We start from the raw sequence: 22,574 nt of genomic DNA on the forward strand, positions 1-22,574 counted from the left end.
ATCAAGAAATAGGGAAATAAATGTCAAAGAAAAAATCCACACAGTCCTCTGGAAATGTAAACCAGAATCACAACATATGAGTTCTAATTTCTTGAAAATTTTTAGAGGATTTTTATTTAGAAATACTTTGAAGGATCACCTCCAAAATTAAAATTAGGCCACAACGACAAGAAATAACATGGTCAATTCCAGTGATGTGAACAGGATTTTTCTCTATCATTTTCATCCTCAAATCTATTTGGATATCTCTAACTTTCTAAAACCCAAAAGTTTTGTACAAGATTTAATGGCTGGAAGACAGGTAAAGACAGATACAATAAACTCCATGCAGAAACTGATCAACTGCAAATAAAGAATTTTGCAAAGCTCAACAGAAGCCTATAGGAATGAATGCCAACTTTGTGATAGACATGTAAGGCAAAATAAATTTTCCAAATCAAAGATGCAGCTTTTTAGCATGGAGATTTTTGCTTTTCCTGTGCTACAGCAACTGCTGGATTCATATGAGGACTTAAATAGATTAATTTTTCTTCACTATGGATTAGAACAAATATGCATATATCCACACACATCATTACCTTACTTCTCAATTAAAATCCTTTACATTTTGAAATCTAAGTTCAGAAACTTGTTTTCTTATGAAAAGTTGTCATTTTATTCCTGAAATACCAGGCACACTGAAAAAGTCCTGAAAAGCTCTGATGGTGGATCTAACAGTAATCTTTAAGATGTTACTGTTATTCATTATCTGCCCCATTTCTTTAACTGAAGTTATCATCTGTAGCAGAAGGGAACCCACATTCATATTTCCACAACTACTCTCTAATGCATCACCATAAGGCAGTAGTGAAGGCGGTCAGCATTAACCTACCAGGCTGAATGATTCAGCTTTAAGCAAGAAAATGCCTTCCTCTCTTATGCCTACTACAGGAGCAGATGGCCATGAGCTGTGATGCCTTAGACAGCTGCAGCTGGATCAACCAAAACTCACCTTTCAGAGCCCTCATGCTGACGGCACCAAGAACAAACAACCAAAACAATTCAAGTAGGGCCAATTTTCTTGCTTGGACTTCTGTATGGGACCAGGTTCATCATGCTGCTGCTCTTCATCATCCAAAATGTCAAATCGTAAGTTGAGAACACATAAGTAGATGATTACATCACAACTTGATACACATATTCTCTCTAAATACATAGCTCTTCTGATGCACATTCTTCATCTATCTTGACATTAGAATACTGATGTTTTAGTAACTTGACATCTTGCCTGAGAAGAAAGGGACACCTTCACAGTTTAATTTTCTTAGATGGCAAGGTGATTGCAGACAGAGTTACAGATCATTCACAGATTTCTTCTTATTTCCAGTACATCTTGAAAGTGAGCCTCAAAACTAAACTCAATCATTACCACTTTGTCTCTATGAGAATTCTGGATCTAGGACTAAAAAAGCTGTCCTAAGTATAAGAAAGTATCCAGTTAACTAGGGCAAAAAAGATAGGATGAATATATAGTACCACTGCCTTCAAAAAGCATAATGAAAAAACTCCATTGAATAAGTACAAAAACTTTTGAAGTTGAAATAACAGCTACAAAAATTTGAAAGCTGAAACATACCATTGGGTTCTGAGGGCTTCATAAAATCTTGAACTCACTTTCAGCTATACAAGAATTAGAACAGTGAGATGAGAAGAGAGTAGGGAACCTCTAAAAACAGATGTCTTCAGATCTTCTCTTGCACAGTCGAATATACGGAAATTTGCATACAGCTTCTTCGTTAAGTCATGAGTCCCAATATGAACAGATGAATTTTTACAATATCCATTGAAATATACTTCATATCCTTCAAGGCATCTGTATTCAAACTTCATTCCACAGACAGTAGTATTTTTTGGGAGGGAAAATATTGGGATCTGGGGCTTCACCAAAATATCAGACTAATGTCTTTCTTTGAAATCTTACAGACCTAGATCTGAAGCTTGTTGCAGTTCCAAATATATTGGGTCACAATCTCTTTAGTCCAATAAAGTGTGATCAGGATGTTTTTGCTTCCGTCTTTGTAACAGTTTTCATAGTAAAACGAGTATCTATTAAGTTACAGAAGAGTTTTCTGACTATATTAATGATTTGGTATACTAGTTCATTGTTTTCAGATTCTTTTCAAAACAATTAATTCACTCCTCCACCTTTCTCTGAGGTTATAGATATACTTAAAATATACCTACATTTTTTCTAATTCCTTTAACAAATCTATTGTAGTTCGGAGAACAGTTACTCTATGTATGAAGCCTTTTGACTTAGCAAATTCATAAGAATGTTCTCTTTACTTTGCAACATGCTCACTAAAAGGCAGTACCTTGGAACTCAAAGCAAGATCATAAACTACACTATACTAAAAAATAGTAGAGCTGTTCTATCAAATGAAATTATTCACCATGGCACAAGAAACAAAGCATTACTGGAACCACAAGCTTGACATGGGAAAAAAATCAGCTGGATTTCCAAGTGGTAATCTCCCACAAATCCTCTTATGAACAGTATTCCTGGAAAGCAGGTTATTGTCTTCATCTTAGGAAATGTGTATCAAAGTTATGATTTAGAATTTAATTAATTAGTTACTGTGGAACTTTGTGCAATGAGCTACATTGCACTGAAATAACCACAGACCTCATGAGATACATTTCTGCTGAAACTACAAGGAAATTGTGATTTGAAGACCATTCATCCAGAAAAGAGATATGCTTGGAAGCTGAGGAAGTGTTAGAAGCAGCAGGTGGATGAGGAGAGCTGTTACTACAAATGTATCTATTCTTTTACTCACCTTGGAATCTTTCCAAAGCAACAGTCAAGATACCATTAGCACTGAAATCCTCTATATTACTGCTTCCTTGCAAACCTGATAATCCCAGAATAAACTCCTTAAACAATTGAGTAAAACTGGATGATACTCAGTTCTAGAAGTACTCGGTCCATCATATTGAAAATGGGCCTTTTGTAAGTATCTATGAAAAGGCAACAAGTCTAAATAATAACCATCAGCAGGGTTGCTAAGCTTCTTTTTAGCAGAACGGTAACACTTCCTTCTATTAATATTGTTTGGTATACTTATAAATAGACATAACAGATAAATTTTTGCTTCCCCATTTTACACCCTGCAAGGGACTCCGTGGAAGACTTCATATTCAAAATGCTCATATGTAAATGTTCTCCTCTTTGGGGACACAAAAAGATTGATTCTCTTATGTTGAATTCTAGATGAACTATTTAAATGGTAATTGAAAGTATGAATTTTATTTTTGTAAAGGATAACTTTTAAGAATTTTATGTCTTGAAACCTCTAACTCTTCTAATCTCTGATATCAGAGATTACTAGGATATGCTTCCACTCATTTGAAATAGCACTTATTTAATTATATCACAAGTTAACAAATTTAACTCAAATATTCTAGTCCTAATATGTTATTACATATTGTCAAATCTCCTATTTTTAACAACATCAGAGACCAGATAGAGGCCAATTATAAGCTTATCTTATTTAAACTAGCAAGCAAGATTAGATATTTTTGACAAATGACAAATAGCTAAATGTTTCAATAACAAACATGTCTACTGTTAACTGTTTCCTTTTCTAAGTTACTATTCACAGATTTCTTTGAAGCTAAATGCCCTGTCCCCCAACTAACAGTGCTCTGTAGACCACAAGAATCTAATCTGTATACAAGGAATGTTTAAAATTACTTCAATGGTACCAATGGACAACCTATCAGTGGAGTTAGGACAAATACCCATTCTTTTCAGCTCCCTCACGTATGCACAATCCATAAGAGTTTGCTCCAGTCTGACTTCCCCTCAAAGTCTTATGCCAAATGATAAAAAAGAACTGAACAACCAACAGAACCCTTCCATCAGCAGAAGAGATTTCCACACAACTAGTTCTTCCCCTTGAAGGAGAGATACAACCAACACAGGACAAAGATTTTATTCTCACTACTTCCTCCCTTACAGAAGAAATCAAGAAAGTACAGTCATGAACCTCGTATAGGAAGCTTTATAGAATGGTACATAATTCCAAAAACCTCTGAAGAGATCAGAGGACTTTCAACTGCTGCAGTTCAAAGAAACAGACTTGCAAGACTCAGAACAGAACCACAGGCTACTCTTCAATGACCTGTTAAAACACTTCATCAAATTTCTGGTCATTGTCCAAAAAGGAAACCCCACCAGAACAATGTCTAAACTCTTTCAGTTTAAAAAACAAAAAGGCTACAGCGATCCCTGATATGCCTTAAGGTGTAGAAGACTTCATCAAAACTAAGATTAGAAAGTTTTGATTGTGTTCTTAAATACAGCAATAATACAATCATCATAGTGTCTTATGAATTTTTCTACTTAAGGATGTCTAGTTGCTCACTATTCTCTGGCAATTACAGTAATACAAAAGAAATGCTACACTAGGAAATAAAAAAATTGAACTACAGAAACGTATAATCAAATATCTACATTTGTTTAGAGATTAGAAACTCCAACTTAAACTCCCTGAATTTAATATTGCTTTCACAAACCATATGACTTTATTTATGAGATAGATTTTTCAGCATAAACACTAGGTTTTATCCATGTGATTTTGCACAAAATTACAGTTTTGTAAACTCAAAATATCTGAGCAAAACCTCAAGTATACTTAGTTTGAAATACCCAGTGTAGCATTCCACAAGAAAAATGCAACACACTAACGTCAGAATGAAAACTCTTAAGCATCATGGCTAACATTATCCAATTAGATTTTAATTCATTAGTATAGACAGAAAACTTTAGAAATTATCAATGACTTTCTCTTCTCACTTCCAGCTGTTGATGTTGTTCTGCCTTGTACTCAAAAATATCATCAATTAACTAGATTAACACTTATATTCCACGACAATGAAAAAAAATATTGTGTCTTCTTAAGTTGATGTCAGCATGAACTTAGTGAATGTGAACTACAGAAATGCTGGGCTTAAGCTCTTAATAGGGTTTATTAACTACTCATGCCATCTCTTTATCAAGATTTAAATCCATTATAAAGAAATGTCTGTCCCAGTATGTAAGTTATTATTGGATTAATGGTATCATAAATCCTCTGATCCACAGGTACAATCAAGGGTATACATTACATGCAATTTATATTGAATTTTCTAGTCTTAGTTTACAGTGTAGGCAGAAAGAAAGAAGGTTTCTTGCTAAACAGCTAAAGTTCAGTTATTTTCTACACCTTCTTACAAGAGCAGTTTTCTGCACTACCATATGTGAAGCACAACCTGGTATAAATAGAAGAATTTTGATTTCATTCTACATATGAGCACAAATAAAAATACTATTAAATTATATGATCCTACCTTTTTTTAAAAGAAAAACATTTTTCATTTGTAAAGTACATTAATCTTTATAAAAACTGTAAAAGGAAGTAACTTGTCACAGGCGTAAACATTGCAATATTTCATTGCAATTCCTCTCACAGAACGGGAATCCTTCTTCCCCTTACTTTTCTTAAAACATGTCTGAACACACAAAAACACAAAATCTGTCTTTTATAGGACCTGGAGGCTGCAAAGCTGTGTTTTCTTGAAAGAGCTATATGAGGTGCCAGTTTCATCTATTACATCACACTACAAAATGCAGACCTAATGAAAGCTTGTATACACAAAACCCAGGATACCTAAGTCTCACATTCTCCTATACAGACACTCATTTATCTTTCACACTCTATCTCCTCACCTTCTGGTATTAATGACTGTAATCTCCAAGATTACCATACAAATCACTACTTGTAGCTCCATTTTTGAGGCAATAAGCCCCCTACAAAATATTTTTGGAAATGAATGCTAATATCCTGGTTATAATTACACATTGTCACTTCATGAAGTAACTACATAAAATTAGACATAAACAAACTATTCATTCTTAATAGTATTCTTCTATTAGTTTCCTCTTTAGGGAATTTTATGGAGGAGATGGGTAATGGGGAGAAAGGGAAAGTAGCTGGGTAAGAACTTAAAAGGTAAGAGAAAAAGGTTACTTACCTACAACTGTAGTTTTGAGAGTTTTGCTCCGGCAGATTCACACTCTTGGGATGTGTGTCTCTGCTGCTAAGGGCTTGGAACGAACCAAAAAAAGAAGAGCCCACAGCAGGCATCCAAATGCCCCCTAACTGATCCAATTATTGGAAATAAAGTTATTACAGCTTCACTTCTTCCTAATTCAAAGAATCCACAGTAAGATTCCAAAGAAGTGGGTAAAATGGATCCTCAGGGGTAAAATATACAGGCAAAAACACACATATAAAGTCGGTTTGTCTCATTAAAATTTTTTTTCTAATGCTTTTAAGTTTAAAAAAATATTAGCCTCCTAATGAAATGGTTAATGATTTGATTACTCTTTCACAAATGCCAGAAAACAAACTTCTGCCTTTTACAAGCAGACCTCCTCAATCTGTTAACATTGCTGTATTATACAAAAGTATCTTTGAAGAAATCTAAAACTTAACTACACAGTCCTGTGTATGGAAGAGCTCAGATTAAAACATAGCAAATCTGAATAAAAAAAAAAGCTAAATCAATTTGCAAGAAAGCATCTGAAAGAGATGGGTTACTTTCTGGGATTTTATGCAATTTTCAAGGTTATCTTCCCTTTTCCGTGTCACTAAAAGACTGCAAGCTCCTTTTAGCATCAGTCTGTTAAACATTTTTGTTTCACAGTATTTGGAGGTTTAGAAAAGCATGAAAGATCTTTATGTACAAACTTTGTATCTGCAAATAAATTCTGTAACAGATCTAAATCTTGAAAAAGAAGGAGAACTTAATGTAATGTTCTAGGAAAGGTTTAGTCTAAAAGTGATGGACTAACTTTGAATTACTTAACTACATATAAAAATAAGTAACTTGTATCTGAACAGTGGCAAAGCACAACTTAATGCAAAGAACTGAGATTACCAAAATGAAATTTCTCCCCCAACATTCCCACCTCCCAAAAGAAAAAAAGATGCCTGAGAACAACAGAAATTCCTGGGAAAATTTTAAAAACTTAATAGGATTTCCTGTAGTCAACTTCAGAATGTGAACAAAGCAAAATGTCAGTTAAGGGAACAAAACCGGTTCAGAATATAGACCCCTAGTTGTTTCAAAAGCCTTCAACTGCACGAAGTAGTACAGGAAGTGTGACAGTACTGGCAGTAGTTAGAAAAGAAGGTGTGAATTAAGTTTCAGTATATTTCTGAAGAAATTATGTAATCAAAATATCACAATGTAACCAGAGGACAGTTTACCAGTCACTCCTTACGGAAAAAGTCAATCCACTTCTCTAAAATCCCTTTTGAATCACTTTTTTTCTAACTCAGATAATCTGAGTCTTGAAAAGTAATAGCTAGATCTATCTGTAATACTATAGATTCTTTCAAAAGAGAAGATATGATCTATTATTGATTAACATATTTTATCTGATGAGGATATAGAGGTCGTTGTGAGGGAAGCAATGGAAACTGAAGACCTGAGTTATGCCATGCTCCATGGACTATTTAGCACTACTGAAGCTATTAAATATAAGAGATGTATTAAAATGCAACTTTTGGTGCCAAATATCTAGATCTTCAAAATCTCCTTTCACTGACAGACACAGAAAAATTACTTGTTAAGTTAATCAATAGAGACATTTTCTTAAGGATAGAGTAGAAAGAGGACACGAACTCCTGCCCTTCCACACAGAGAACAAGGATGAAACCAACTTGTTATTGTTAAACTTCGCACCTCTTTATCATGATATATGAAGAGGACACACTCCAAGAGCCAAGCAGCCAAAAAGGATAGAATTATAAAAACATAGCTACAAAAAGCACTTGGATATGAGGAAGGAAGTCTATATTATAAAATCACTCCTTACGCTTATCTGACACCCAGTAGCTCAAATCTGTCAGATTTTGGATTAGTGATTTTTGCACTAAAGATTCCTTTTCATAAAACAAAAGCACGAAAATCAGATTTCAGAAAGACAAGCTGCTTTTCAAAGAAGGCGCTTCTGCAAACCCCTGTGTTATCTCCTCTTCTGAAACTCAGACTGCTTCCCACTTTGAGAGATTTTGTTTGGTGGAAGCTAAATATTTTAACAGCTTTATTGGAAACAATGATTTGTTACAGAAAGTAATATAAGTACCACAAGGCTCCAATCCCCATTTACCACCAGTACAAAATATAATAAAAGGACCTCAGAATTCAAAAAAACCCCAGACCTCACCATTGCCGTAGACAAGCTGTATAACTTTTAGCAAGAATGTCCCCCCAAAATCTCTGCTGTTTTTCTGAAATAAACTCTTCCACATTACTGGTTATTAACCTCGGAAGAACATGTCCTGTGCAACCAAACCCTTACTGTTAAAAAGAAAGCATTTGAAAATCTGTGATGGAGTACAGAATTGTGGAAATTTCATGTCTAAAATAAAGGACAGACGAGACCACTAATCTACTATCAAAACTGTTGAGTACCACTTTACTGAAAGTAATTTATGGGAACCGGTGTGAGTATACACAGAAAACACAGTACGGCTGTAATATGCATTCCCATGCCTCTGTTACAAAAGCAGCAAAGACGCTTTCATGCATGTTTTAGTATGCGCTAGCATTTTGAGTAAGCTCTCTAAAGGGATGCTTGCTATTGTAAAGCATCAGCTGGTTCTATGCACTCCCACTCTAATTACACTGAGCACTTGCTACATCCACACACTCTTCCTGACATAATGTGATCTGAAGTTACAGTACATGTACAAAAAGGCACAAATGCCAGGATTTTGTATAAATACACTATGCAGCTTTGCAGAAATGAATGACATGTTTAGAAGTTACTGAATATGTTTCTAGCAGACATATTCCTATAGGAACAACAGAGGATGCTTCCTCTTGCAGCCTCACAAAACAAACAGCTCTCTAACTAGAACAATCCCAGAGTATATCAGATTCTAGATACAGCATAAATTTAGAAGCAATGGCAAAAGCATTACCAAAAAAAATAAGAACTACATATCTCCAAGGTAGCATCTTCAGGAAATCTGTTCCAAGAATGCTAAAAATCTTTTTACTAAATACTATGCAGTTATGGCTGAAACCTCAAGAGCCAGAGTGAAAAAGTGAAAAGTGCTGCTGTCTATCATAGGGGCAACTTAGCACAAGTGAATAAGTAGTGATAATCTGTTCCAGTATAGGGCAGCAACTCTTGTACCTGATTTACAGCAATTTTAAGAGGTCAGGGAGATCTGAGACCCACCAGAGGACACAAGTAAGGGAAACCATAAGGTCAGAATCTGTATTTGGGAAGATGGTTATTGACCAGCGGTGAACAGGAAAGGCCACAGTCCATAAAAATCCCTCCTTTCCCCAAAACAAACAAATCAAGGCTCTGATCATGGATGTGTAATTATCATAAACAAACTTTATGTAATTTTAGTTTTGATCAAAGTGTTTGAAAGCTGCTGTATTTTTTCAGCTGCTTCTCAGGCAAAACATGGTAGAGATTCTATTTTAAATATGTGGACATAAATGTAGCTTTTGAACTATTAGGCCACAAACCACACACTCTCCAACAATAAATTTAAAATTAATGGAAGAGATTTAAGCAAATGAACAAATTCCCCATCTCATTAAATGAAAGGCAGTAGAGATCAGTAGAGATCTCTTTTGCAGTGAGCACACATTTTCTCCTTATATTCATAAATAGTTTTTGCTAAAAAAAAAAAAAATTATTTAATTACCAAATAAGAAACATCTTAGAAGTCACACCTTTTAGTATTGCAACCATGTTTACAAACACACACACACACACGCACAGACACACACAGACAAATTCTCTCTTCCTTTCACCACTAAGGCATCACTTAAAATAGTGAAAAACCACTTTGAATAGGGAGAAAATTTGCACCCTTTCTGATGTTAAAGACCCAAACTGTGAGAAAATTCATTCCATGCAAGTATGTCTACATGAGCCATTTTCACCTATGAACTTCCAAAATCAGAATTTTCACCATTTTCCATTCTGCAACACTTTACCTGACAGTATCTAATAAATTAGGATTATGCTACAAAACATTTTTTTGTTCAGAAGTTAAACAACGTGCAGAGGAAGATTCTGAAAAATACTTATGGTAAATTATTACTATCTAATTCATAAACCCCATCTGAAACCAAAGACCTTCAAGCCAGTTAACAACAGAAAAAGAAAGAGAAATGCAAAAAAACCCAAAACTGATAAATTCAATTAACTCCATTAAGAAAAAAAGTGCACCTAACGAAGTGAAGATAAAACATTTCAGAGGCCCACATGACCATAGAGATATATGGTAGTTCTCTAAAGGTTCTATATGGTAGTTCTCTAAAGGTTCTAATGCCTCCATAATAATTAATATCCAGTTGAGCAAACATTAGTAACAATATAATTGAATATATTACCCAATCATTATGCTACCTTCAGAAGAACAAAACAGATGTGATTTTAGTCTAACATCTCCTTCACATTAAATCCAAATGGGGATATGAATAGAAATGGGATAAAGCAATTTTCCTGCATTTTCTTCAATTAGGCAACATGGCTTAATAATACAACTTACTATAGTAAGTCAAAACTTACTATAAATTTTGATTTATGGTACTGCTGGGATTTTAGAAACTATAAACAACATTAACTGTACTTCATTCAGTCTCATGGTTAAAAGTAAGAATATTTGAAAAGAATTTCGAAACATAAGAATTTCACTTTCCACCCATTAAGACCCCAAATAAAGAATATCAGATATTCAAAGTATGCATATATGAAAGATTACAGTTCATTGTTGGAAGAGAATGGAGATGAATGTTGTAGAAGACCCTACACTGCGTAAACAGAATTGAATTATGTGACAATGACAGGAAGTTTTTTATATATATATATATATAGGGTTTATATGCATATATATATTTATATAATATATAGTGTATATACACACACACAATCCTTTTACCTTTATCTTGCACTTCTTTTGAAAATCGCTCCCTTTCAATAGCTGATTCACGTTCTATCCGCTCAATTTCAGCCAATGCATCCAATTCTACTTCATCATATGACGTTATAGCTCCTTGTTGCGAAACCTGTTGCTGTGTCTGTACCACAGGAGTTTGAGGTTGTTTTGCAGCAACTGAAGTGTTCTGTTGTAAAACAGGCACTTGTTGTGCCTGAAGGAAAGCTGTCTGTTCATGCTGCGGCAAACACTGAGCAGCGTTTAGTGGGCGGTTAACATCCTGTGGAGTAACGGGTGTTTTAGAAGTCTGTCCTGGGTACTGCACATTAAAAGGAATATCACCCTCTGACACACTGCTGTTTTCCAAACCCGAAAGCATATCATCCTGCTGGTCCATATCCGAAGATCTTACACGAGACAGTCTTAATGTAAGCTTAGTGGAGTCCTTGGAAGGAGAGCTAATGATATCATACATTGCAGCTTTTTCAGTCTGGTCTTTTTCATCCTTGCCTAACTTCATTTTCTTTTGTTTCTTTTGCTTTCTTTCTGGAGAATCTAACAATATGTCTGGGGGAACATCTCTAGGTGATGAATAAGGTGGAGGCTGAGATTGTTGGATTAAAGGTTGTCTTGATCCTAGAATAATAATTCAGAAAAACTGAACAGTTATGTTGTTTCATGTTTATATAAAAACACACTAAATATAACCTGCATATTTTTAATGTGTATCTCTACATATAACTGTGTTCACAAAAGGTCTAAATAAGATTGGTAGGAAGCACATCATTGCTAGATCAAGATGCAATCTAGATAGTTGCAGTGTATTTTCTAGGAATTTTAGCTATCCACTGCAAGTAGAGAAGGGATCACTTCAGAGAAGATGGAACAAAAAAAAACCACCACCAAAAAAGAATAAATAAAAATAGTACCGAGGGTTCCGAATATCAGCTATTAGGAAATTATCAACAAAAGCAAGTTGACGGCAGAAAAAGGAAAGATCAAAAAGATTCTTATTAAGGTCCAGTGATGAAGATTTAATGGTCAGTATATAGGCACTAGCCATTTCAGTCACACATTTTTGATTTAAAAAACCCTCCAAACAAAACCAAAACATACACAATCTCCTTAATTCTGACAGTTATTTTAATTTTTTAGAATTTTCTTTGTTTTTTTTAAATTTTATATTAGGTAAATTTATTCCAACCTCCCCCACTCATTACTATCTAGGAAACACTAATTATCTAAAGGTATCTTTGTACCATTCACTGCCTTATCTTCCTTCCTTTTTTGTTTAATGTATGAATTTTTGCTTCTGTATGAATTTTTGCTTCTTTCCAGGATTTGAGGATACCTACAGAAATTTTAAAGAGGACACTTCTAATTAAATAATTTCTCCAATTAATTACATTTGAAGTTCTAATTCCTCTAATGAATCAGCTTCCTGTAACTGTTAGCCTAGAAAATAAGTCTGAAAAACAGAGAAGCTTTTCAACCTGTCCCAATTATAATTTTGAGCTATAGTTTTGGTTTAGAAGGGAATACTGTGCAAAGTGGAGAAGACACACAGACTCCTCTTCTTAAAGCAACCATTCAGATTCCATTCATCCATTGGGAAATACTGATCTTCAGAAACTTCAGTGACTGATATTATTATTAGTCATTCTGGTCAGGTCATCATAGGTCAGCACTTCTAACAAGAAGAAAAAATTAAGTGGAATCCAGGTCTTGCGTGCTTCATTCAAGAAACACCACTAAAGAAGAAAGCAGCTTTATTCTGCAGCTTAAACTTCTACCCAATATTTTTTAAAGTGTTAAAAATCATTAAACAATGTACCAAACTGTAGGTGAAAAAACAGAATGGTTATTTCTGTTGAAGCTTCAATTTACATGAAAAATGTGCTTTTACTGATGGCCTCTTTGCACAGACTGCTATGCTTTCGTCTCCCTAGACCATTCTGTGAAAGTGCCACAACTTCTGTATGCAGCGAGCAGGGCACCACATGGCTTATCTTAAGGGTTTATCTTAATCCTTCTTGGCCCTCAGCAACAAATCCATATTCTGTCAATAACACCCACAAAGTTGGGAAGCTCTGTTTTGACTCATCCCAATTTTCAAAACAGTTCTACTACTGTACTTCCCCTTCTCAAATCAGATACCACACTCAACCACCAGTACCAAAGTTCTCACTATACCCTAAGAAGATTTCTCCCTTGTTTTTCAACAGATTCCTATTCTTGTTATGCTCCTCCCCACAACTACCATTTCTTTGGGTAATTTGAAATATTGAATGTAATGTGTAGCAGGAATCCTTAGCTACCAATTTCTTTTATGGTAATGACTACCACTCAGGAAGCTGCAGGATATTTCTATAAATAGTAGGGGCAACTCAGAACTTTTCAATGAGATATTACAGACATCTCATCTTGATTTCTCCCTTAAATGAATAATTTTGAAGTTGCAACAATGGAACACTTACTATTTTTCATAGTTACACATCTAAACACAGGGGACAGACTTTGTTCTCTCTTGTCCTAACTTTCTAGATAAATATGACAATATCTGATTTGGTATTACGTGGCATTTCTCATGTTGAAAAGTAAGACTGCAGCAACAGATAAAGTAGCTCTTTTTATCTTTGAATAGACTTGAGGAGGCCAGAAGGATTTCACTGCATTCCATTGAACAGTCTTAGAATCCAGTAAATGAAGAAACAAAAGTAAAGTTTTGCCTCTCCTAGGCAGCACTACGAATAAGTATTTGAAAATATCTTCCTCCTACAGGAAATTCTTGCAACATTTTGATTGTAAGTTGTATTTTAAAACAACATGTTCCAGCAATAACTTCACATATTTCTGAGATGTTTAATGATGGTTAAGCCCCTGACAACAAGGAGGCTCAGAAGCTACAATGCCTATGTATGGAGGTGAAAAGAAATCGAAAAATATGAAACATTCTTGAACAGTTTCACCCTACCACAAACCTTAGCAGTTTTGAACAGATATCACACAATGGACACACAGCACATTCTGAGACTTCAGCAGGACCAAGGCAGTGATTGCTCCCTTGTACTCTGCACTGGTGAAGACACATCTGGAATGGTTTGATCTGTTCTGGACCCCTCACTACAAGAAAGACACTGAGGTGCTGGAGCATGACCAGGGAGGGAGAAGACAGCTGGAGCACAAGTCCAGCAAGGAGTGGCTGAGGGATCTGGGGGTCTTTATCCTAGAGAAAAGGAGGTTCAGGGAGACTTTATCACTCTCTACAACCACCTGAAAGGATGTTGTGGCCAGGTGGAGGATCAATCTATTTTCCCAGGCAACTAGAAGAAAAAGCCTCAAACTGCACTAGAGGAGATTCAGGCTGGACATCAGGAAGAATTTCTTCACTGAAAGGATGGATAGACATTGGAATGGGTTGCCCAGGGAGGTGGGCAGTCACCATTTCTGGAGGTGTTCAAGAAATGACTGGACATGGTACGGGGTGCTAGGGTTTAGTTCACACGATGGTTTTTCTTTGAATGTTGGAACAGACCTTGGACATCTTTTCAACCTCAATAATTCTATGAAAACTACAGCCATTATACAGAGAGAGTTTTGTCTATTAATGGTGGAGTCAGTCTGGAGTATTTCCTATGGGAGAAGTCTTGGGCCATTATATGTCTAAGAATAAGTATCTTTACCAAGACTAGACAACAGAAAAAAAAAAAAGCCAAAACTTAAATAATACACAGACAGTTACGATGAGTTTGCTGAACCAGTTGAGATTCCAAGATTGACAAGGTTTGACCATTCATTGACAATCATTTCTACAAAATGCTGTCAATGAAGTAAATAATACACAAATCTTCAGAAACTATGTTTTGGAAATAACCAAATTTCTTATTTTAGAATAAAGAAATATTTAGACAATTTTTAAGTCTAAATCTAGGGCTGGGCAGTAATTCAGGAGAAAAATAAATCTGTCTTCCTGTAGCTGATTTTCCACAGATAGTATCATTAAAAGAACTTTGTGCATGCTCTCTTTATATAGCAGGCAAGTTAAAAGGAGGTTCTCCCCTGATTCAGGAAGGTCACTGTATTGTTACTAATCTGCAAATATTAAGAGTCAACCAGATAACACCAAACATAGCTGAGAAGCAGGTACCATCATAGGAAATGAGGTCTCTACAGACAACAAACACAACCATCAACAATACCTCTCTAGTCTTTCAGCAACAGTCATTCTGACCACCCATGACAAACCTAGGGATGGTTCTCTACATTTCTTAGCTCTTCTATTGGTTCCTAGTAGTAGATGGCACTAAGCATGGAAGAAGTTTTATTAACTGCTGTAGCAATTTGCAAACAATTTTTTCTGTGATTCTTGAACCATATCTTATCAAATCCTATACAATGCAATCAACTATGAAAAGAATTCAATTGCATTGACAGAGACTTAGTCATCTTTAAAATGTAAAGTTTTGAATTCACTTGTGGTTTGTTCACCCTAGCTCTACTTGCTCACTGTGTATCACTAGCTTGGACAGCAAACAAAGAAACTTCTGTCCAGGAGACTGCACATATCACTGACATCTCCATCTTATGTTTTTTTCTGTACTTCCTAATCACACCACTATACTCACAACTTCTTTAAGTTCTCATGATACCTCCTCTGATGATCTCTAAGCCTCTTCACATCACCTGCCTTTCAAAGATGATGCAGCAAAGTCACACCGCTGATCACACTCTCTGTTGTGATCCACATGGTTTAAAAGCATTTACTAAGGTTATCAGGAAGTTAGAACTCACATACTTTTCAGTATTAAAAAATTATTATCTTTCTACTTGTACAATAACAAGTTCCAAAGGGTCCCATGAAACAGTACCTCATTATTCCTTTAACTCCCTTGTAAGCAAAGGTTCTCAGATGTTGACAAAAGGCTTTCAACCATCCTACATCCTGTTTTGCTAGGAGTGTCATTCTCTAAGCATGAAAGCTGGAAAAACTTCTAGAGAACAAATGAAGACTAATATTTAAGATTTGGTTCACAGCACATTGGAGAAAAACTTCAAGAATGTTCAAGCGCTTTTTGAAATCCATAGGAAAGTGATCTTCCACGCTCCTAACATGATTTAAATAGGTACCAAATTGGTGCATAAACCCAAACACAATATTTCAGACATTTTACTGGAAAAGCTTTTGAGAAGAGAGGCTTTAAGAAATGTTTACATGCTGCATGTGAATTAAGATTTTACATATGAGTAATTACACTGTAAACAAGTTCCTAAGGGCAGAAGTTGGGGAAGTGAGGCAGAGTATTCACACTGTCACAATGACATGTGTCTGTTGGAAAACCTAGGAATTTTGTGATTATAGAAACTAAGGAACACACTGTTGCCAACAGATTTCAAGAGACTGCAGTTAAAATGTGCAAATGAAGTGTGTCCTTATTTTTCTTTTTATCCTTACTTACTTAATGATCTCACTTACCACCTTCACATAAAATGGGAGTTTTCATAGAAAATTTCAGACAAATTCACCCTGAAACTCTGGCTAAAGCAGTCTCAAAATTGGTAATAATAACTTTGAGAATTTGTGCCTCCAGCAGACTCAAAAAGAGAAGAACAATCCCTTTAAAAAGATGGTAAAGGCCTACCCAGAGTATAACACACAGTCAGTATAATTTAACTACACATAAGAACAATTATTCCATAAGAACTGAGATAATGAAGAAATGGTATTCCAAAGGAATTTGTTAAGAATAAGTATGATCAAATCTTGAAGAGATTTAAGTGCCATATCTGGACTCTAGCATGGCTTTCTATATAGCTTCTCATAATAATTTCACTAACAAGCTGAAAGAGTGTTAATCTAGTGTAATCTAGACAAAAATTTGTTGATTATTGTAAACGCTGTTGTGAAGCTATGTTCACACAAATTCAATTTTTCTTAATAAAAATTAAGTGAGTATAGGTGAACAAGTGCAGCTTTCCAGAGCACTGTCATAACAATAATGGTATAAAATATTTGTCATTAATATCTTCTCACGTAAAAGAATTAGAAACTATTTTATTAATCTAAATATCATTACTGCTTTTTAAGAGGCCAACACTTACTTTTAAAAATAGAATCAAAAGTTTTCTTGACTAATTTGAATAACTTTCTGAAACAAAACAAATTGTGACAAGAAGCACAAACTTTTTTATCTGTGAATTACAAACCATAAGAGGAAGACAGAAAAGCTCTATAGAAATACAGTAGAATGCTTAAAACAACTTGCAGTATAAATCTAAGCTATCAGCAAAGAGCAGCTATACTCCCATATACAACAGTAGTATCACACAGAGTAGTCTTCAGTACTTTCCTGACAATTTATGCAAATCTTCCAATAGAGATGTATCTGTGACTTAGGACAGTAGAACATGAAGACATATGCAGACCAATTAAAAGTCAGTTAAAAACATCAAAGACAACTGGAAGCTCAGAAATGATGATTTATGTAAAAGTAAAAGAAACTGTGCTGTTCAGTTTGTAGATTAGATTAGTGAAAGACATGATAATGTTCTTTGATATGCAAATGTCTGATGTAAAAAAAAAGGACATGTTCTGTTTTTCTTTGCCCATTGGAAAGAAGTAATGAAGCATCATGACTAACTGCAACAAAAATTATTCAGGTTAAGCCTTAGGAGCTTTCTGACACTAAGAATTTGAATAACTTCTATGGCAAAGCCAAGGAAACTCTATTACTGACATTTTAAAATATACGGAAGTTACTGAGAGTAGTATTGCTACAGCTCAGCCAACATGAGTGTAAAAAGATGGCAAGACCTCAAATCCTTTCCTGCAGCTTTTTCTAAAATCCTAGAATCTTCCTCTGGAAAGTTTACTAGAGGAATTTTGCATTAGATACAAAGAAAATGCTACTTATTTTGATTAGCAGACAACAATGACACTTATTTTCAAAGAGCATAACTTAATTTAAAATTCAAACCTAAAGGGATAGCATATAAGAGACAAAGAACATACATTTGAGAAGTTTTTAGGGACAGATTGTATTCACTTTCCATATCCTCTTCCAATAGTTTTCAGAGAAGAGTCCCACCACTCTACCCAGAGTTTGAAATGCCTCATGAAAAACTCAAGCTTTGGCTGTTCTACCTGAGAAGGGGAGTATTCAGAGCCTCCCTGCATAAAAAAATTTAGACTTGAAGGAAGAAACTGGAATGAATGTTTATTTTGGTACTATCAAAAAAACCCCAAACTTGAATAAAGTTCTTCTGCCATTCTTTTGAGAGAAAGGAAGATGGCATTTTTTCTTCACAAGTAGCATTGAAGAGAGAGTACTGAAGTCTACACTATAGATTTGAGAAGATCCCTAATTCTTCTTATCTATTCTATATTCCGAGACCAAATGTAGTGCAATCTGACTGAAGAAATTCCATAAAGTCCTAAGAAAATAGATGGGATTTTTCCAAATTATTCAGAAAATAATCAAATATTCATTAACAATTTCTAGAGGGAATACAACATATTTGTGAAAAAGAGTGCAAAATTACATAATTTTGTAAGAGTTGTTGCTAGTCCTTACAGATGTTTTCCTAAGGATTTAGACAACAGTGCAGGAACAGGACTGGAAATTATATGAACACACCTCTTCATAAAGCAGCGGACTAAAAGCATTATGGAAGCCTTTCCTTTATCCAACTCTTTAGAGATTTCCTCAAGAAAAAATTAAGAATTGAAATAAAATGTGAGGTTGCATAGCAATAGGAAAGTAGAGCAAATGGATAAAATATTCAGATGAGTAATCAATCTTCAGTAACGGAATCCAGGGGATATTTCATGAGGTCAACAAGAGGAAAACACTCCATGACACTCCATACTCTATTCACAGAATGAGTTCTTAAAAAGTCATCCACTGGCAAGATGACAAATTGAAAAGGGAGGCATTATGATTTCCATAGCTAAAACTAAAAAAATTTTGGATTAAACTTCAGCTGCTCTTGTACCTTTAGTGAAGCAGAAGTGAACAAAGACAGTGAAATTTTACTCCACTGACTAAATTAACAACCACCCAAAACACAAAAGTAAGTCCTGTCGTCTCTCAAATACTGACCTATGTTGCAAACAAAACTTCTCCCTCATTTAGATTCTGTCACACAGACAGCTACATTCAGTGCAAAGGTAATTCAAGACTGTGCAATCATGGTCTCCATTTCTCCAGAAGTCTTGTAACCTTTGGTAAATGTCTCAAACCTCTATGTTCTGTAAGAAAGCTCTGGCATTATAACCTTCCTGAAATCTCCCTCTGATTATGATTAGTTACACCTTTTGCCATTCTTATTGTCCTTCCAGACAAATGGTAAGTATTTTGTACATTTTTCTTTATCAAGGTTTGTGACCTGCTAACCAAACTTTCAGGGACTAATAAGAGAGCAACAAAAAGCTCAGCATAAATACTTTTATTCATCCCAACTTTCACTACAAATCATAGGCCAAAAATTCCCTGTAGAGGATCCCATGTTCTTAATAACACTGAAATTATTTACAACTCTACCATGCATTTCTAAAATACTAGATGGAGCACCAAGAATTGTTTATCTCAATCAGGGTTCATAAATGTCTTAATGATGGCAAAATGTCAACACCATTAGAAGCAGTATTTGAGTTGTGCAATTTATCAAAGGGAAAAGTAAAGTCAACATAGAGATAAATCAGAAAGATCTTGCAGTTTAATGCTAATGCTGAAACATTACAATCTGAACTATACAATCAGTCTGTTTTCAAAAATAGTCTGAAAAGCTATCCCTTCAAAACTGGGTTCTGAGACAGCCAATTGAAACAGCAGCAACTTAAACAAAAAAAAAATCAAATATTGTATGACTGAGTGGTAATCACATATATGAGTGGGCTAACTTAGATCCACAACCTTGTCAAACCTACAAACTTGACAAAGAATGAAAAATAACCACATTTACATGAGTCTTATGGGAAGTCCTTTAGAACAAGACGTCCTGAAATACTGAAGCTCCTGGCATACACATACTTCTCACTTGCCACCTGAACCACAGGATAATTCAGGTAGGAAGGGACCTCAGGAGATGTTTAGTTCACCCTCATGCTCAAAGCAGGGTAAGGCAGGAACACATTATGTCAGGCTTTATCCAACCTGACTCTGAAAACCCCCAAGGACAGAAAACTCACAGATTCTATGGGCATCCTTTTCCACTACTTGACTGTGCTGATAGTGAAAAAGTTTTTCCTTAGACCTAGTTAGAACCCCTATTTAAATTTAAGTTCATTGTATTTCATCCTTCTTCCAAAGCAATGAAAAGACTGATTCAGATCTCCCTGATAATCTCCTGATAATCTCTTTCAATTACTGCCCTGTAAATGTACAATCACTGAAAAAGAAAATTAACAAGAATATGTCCCAACTCCTACCTTACCAAGTGGATTTTAGTATAAAGAATTATTTTTTTCTGTTTCCTCTCAACTGACAGACAGTTCACCCTAAATCTCTCCACAGCTAAGGTTTTCAGGCTTCATTTATGCTATGTGTATTGAGTTAATTTATTTTTATATTTTTAATATTTCATTATTGTTATTAAGACAAGTGCTGCATATTAAAACACTTTTGAGCTGGTTAAGGCTTCAATACTCGTAATGCTGCCTTTAAAACTTTTCTTATGTAAATCAACTGAATTCTTAAAAAGAATTTAATTCTCAGATTGGAAAGGATTTTAAATCCTTCTGTCCTCCATAAATGTGAGCTTTATTTTGAAGGATGATTGGTTAATTGTCAGACCATCAGAAATTTCTTCCAGATCAGGGGTCAAAATAATTTTGCACCAAAAACATAATGCCATAGTCTGTAGTACTAGTTAAATACAAAACTCAGGAGGAAAAACTGAATTCTTTAAATTCTCTAATTTCTCTGTTCTTTAAATTCTCTGTTCTTTAAGACTGGGAAATGTAAATTGACATGACTGCTAGACTACCTTTAAGGGCTCCATCACTTCCAGCTGGAGAGCAGACTGACTGTGGTGATCTCAAGGGAAAAGACGCAGCATTCCTTATTGAAGGATCGCCATCCTAAAGTGAGAATGATAAAAAAAGTTAACATATGAACATAAACATCTATTAAAATAAAAACTGAAATAGTACATAAATTGATACAATGGATTGGGCCAAAAAGCACACAAGAAATACTAGAAAAAGAGTCACTTCCATGAAAATCTTTGTAATTCAGACTGCTATTAGACTATAATATAAGCAATGCTCCAATCAGACATAAAAGGAATTTATAACTAGAACAGACACACACACATAAAATCTTTATGTATGTTTTCTAGCTAGACAAGAAATTTTGGGTTTACACTAGGATTCCATTTAGAATTTTTTGTTGCAAGTATGAGCACATGCATGACCTATATACAATACCATTTGAAAGAAATAGAGTATAAAATGTAGATTTTTAAAACTCTAGTTTTTACATAATCTACCCTTTAAAAATTAATCTTAATCTTAAAAGATTATCTAGAACGCTATCTTGCTCTTATAGTTTAACAATGTAACACTTGTATCTGTATCCTCAGCAGAGGGAAGGCAGGACTGAACAGAATCTCTACCAGTCCTATCACAGCAGCTGGGTTAGTCTGCTGTGATGGAGTGATTTTAGCTTGCAAGAGTTAAACAGGAAACCACTCAATGGCAAAATGAAGCACTTCCCCAACCTGCTCCAAAGCAATGAATAATTTCTGACAAACTTCTTCATAATATAATACTAATTGCAATGTAATTATGTCCATGCCCTATTTTTAGCAATGTAAATGTGTAGTTTTTGCCCCCACACTATCCTTATGTAAAAATGTCAAACGCACTACTCCAATCTCCATTCAGAGTTTGACATGGGTTGTTCCAATGCTTTTGTGGAGCCCTCTGCTGGTCACAACTACTCATTCACTAAACTTCAACTATAGAATGGTTATTTCCCACTTCAACTACTGTTTTTTATACAGCATCTATGAGAATGGTTGGGGTAAAGAAAAGCTAGCAAAGTTTGTATCTATGAAGAGAAAATTTCTATAATTACAAACAAATTCTAATAATTTTATTCTTCCAAAAGTTACAGTGATACAAATGAACAAATTCTCCAAAGAAGTTCTACAGTTATTTCATGTTTCCTAATCAAATTGGTTATTTTAGCAGTTAACATTCTAATGTAGCTCTTCTTGAGATATCTCTATACAGGCAATTTTTTCACATAGCCATTTCTTTCCTTTATTTTTTTAATCTGAATCATCTGTGAGATAAATACTTTTTAACCTTTTGACCAATATTAACCCAAATAACAGAATAAAAGGTTTAATTATAATTATGTTTTTACATGTCTGTATGAAAGAAATCCACATCCAGTAGTGAGATAGAAAGCAAAACTGGTATTTCAAGGAGATAGCAGCCTGAACAGATGGACAATCACACTCTGACAATGGCCAAACAGCCAAATTCCATGTGTGTAGCCATAGACTAGACTGTGCCTTCTGAAGCAGTAGATGGCACTGCTAAAAAGGAGAGAGTTTGAA

The 22,574-nt window shown here is 34.9% G+C and overlaps 1 protein-coding gene across 5 annotated transcripts in view; it reads right to left on the bottom strand.

The window, feature by feature from the left end:
- Positions 1–22,574, bottom strand: part of NIPBL (NIPBL cohesin loading factor) — a 149,845-nt gene that overhangs the window by 58,688 nt on the left and 68,583 nt on the right. For 4 of the 5 annotated variants that reach the window (XM_058824244.1, XM_058824243.1, XM_058824245.1 and 1 more), the window contains 2 exons: positions 20,991–21,084; positions 11,010–11,642 (listed from right to left, as the gene is read on the bottom strand). In XM_058824244.1, the coding sequence (XP_058680227.1) occupies positions 11,010–11,642; positions 20,991–21,084 (727 nt within the window). The remainder of the gene's footprint in view (positions 1–11,009; positions 11,643–20,990; positions 21,085–22,574) is intronic. The other variant, XM_058824247.1, reaches the window with a different exon arrangement.

Source organism: Ammospiza caudacuta, chromosome Z, assembly GCF_027887145.1.
Source record: "Ammospiza caudacuta isolate bAmmCau1 chromosome Z, bAmmCau1.pri, whole genome shotgun sequence".
NCBI lineage: Eukaryota > Metazoa > Chordata > Aves > Passeriformes > Passerellidae > Ammospiza > Ammospiza caudacuta.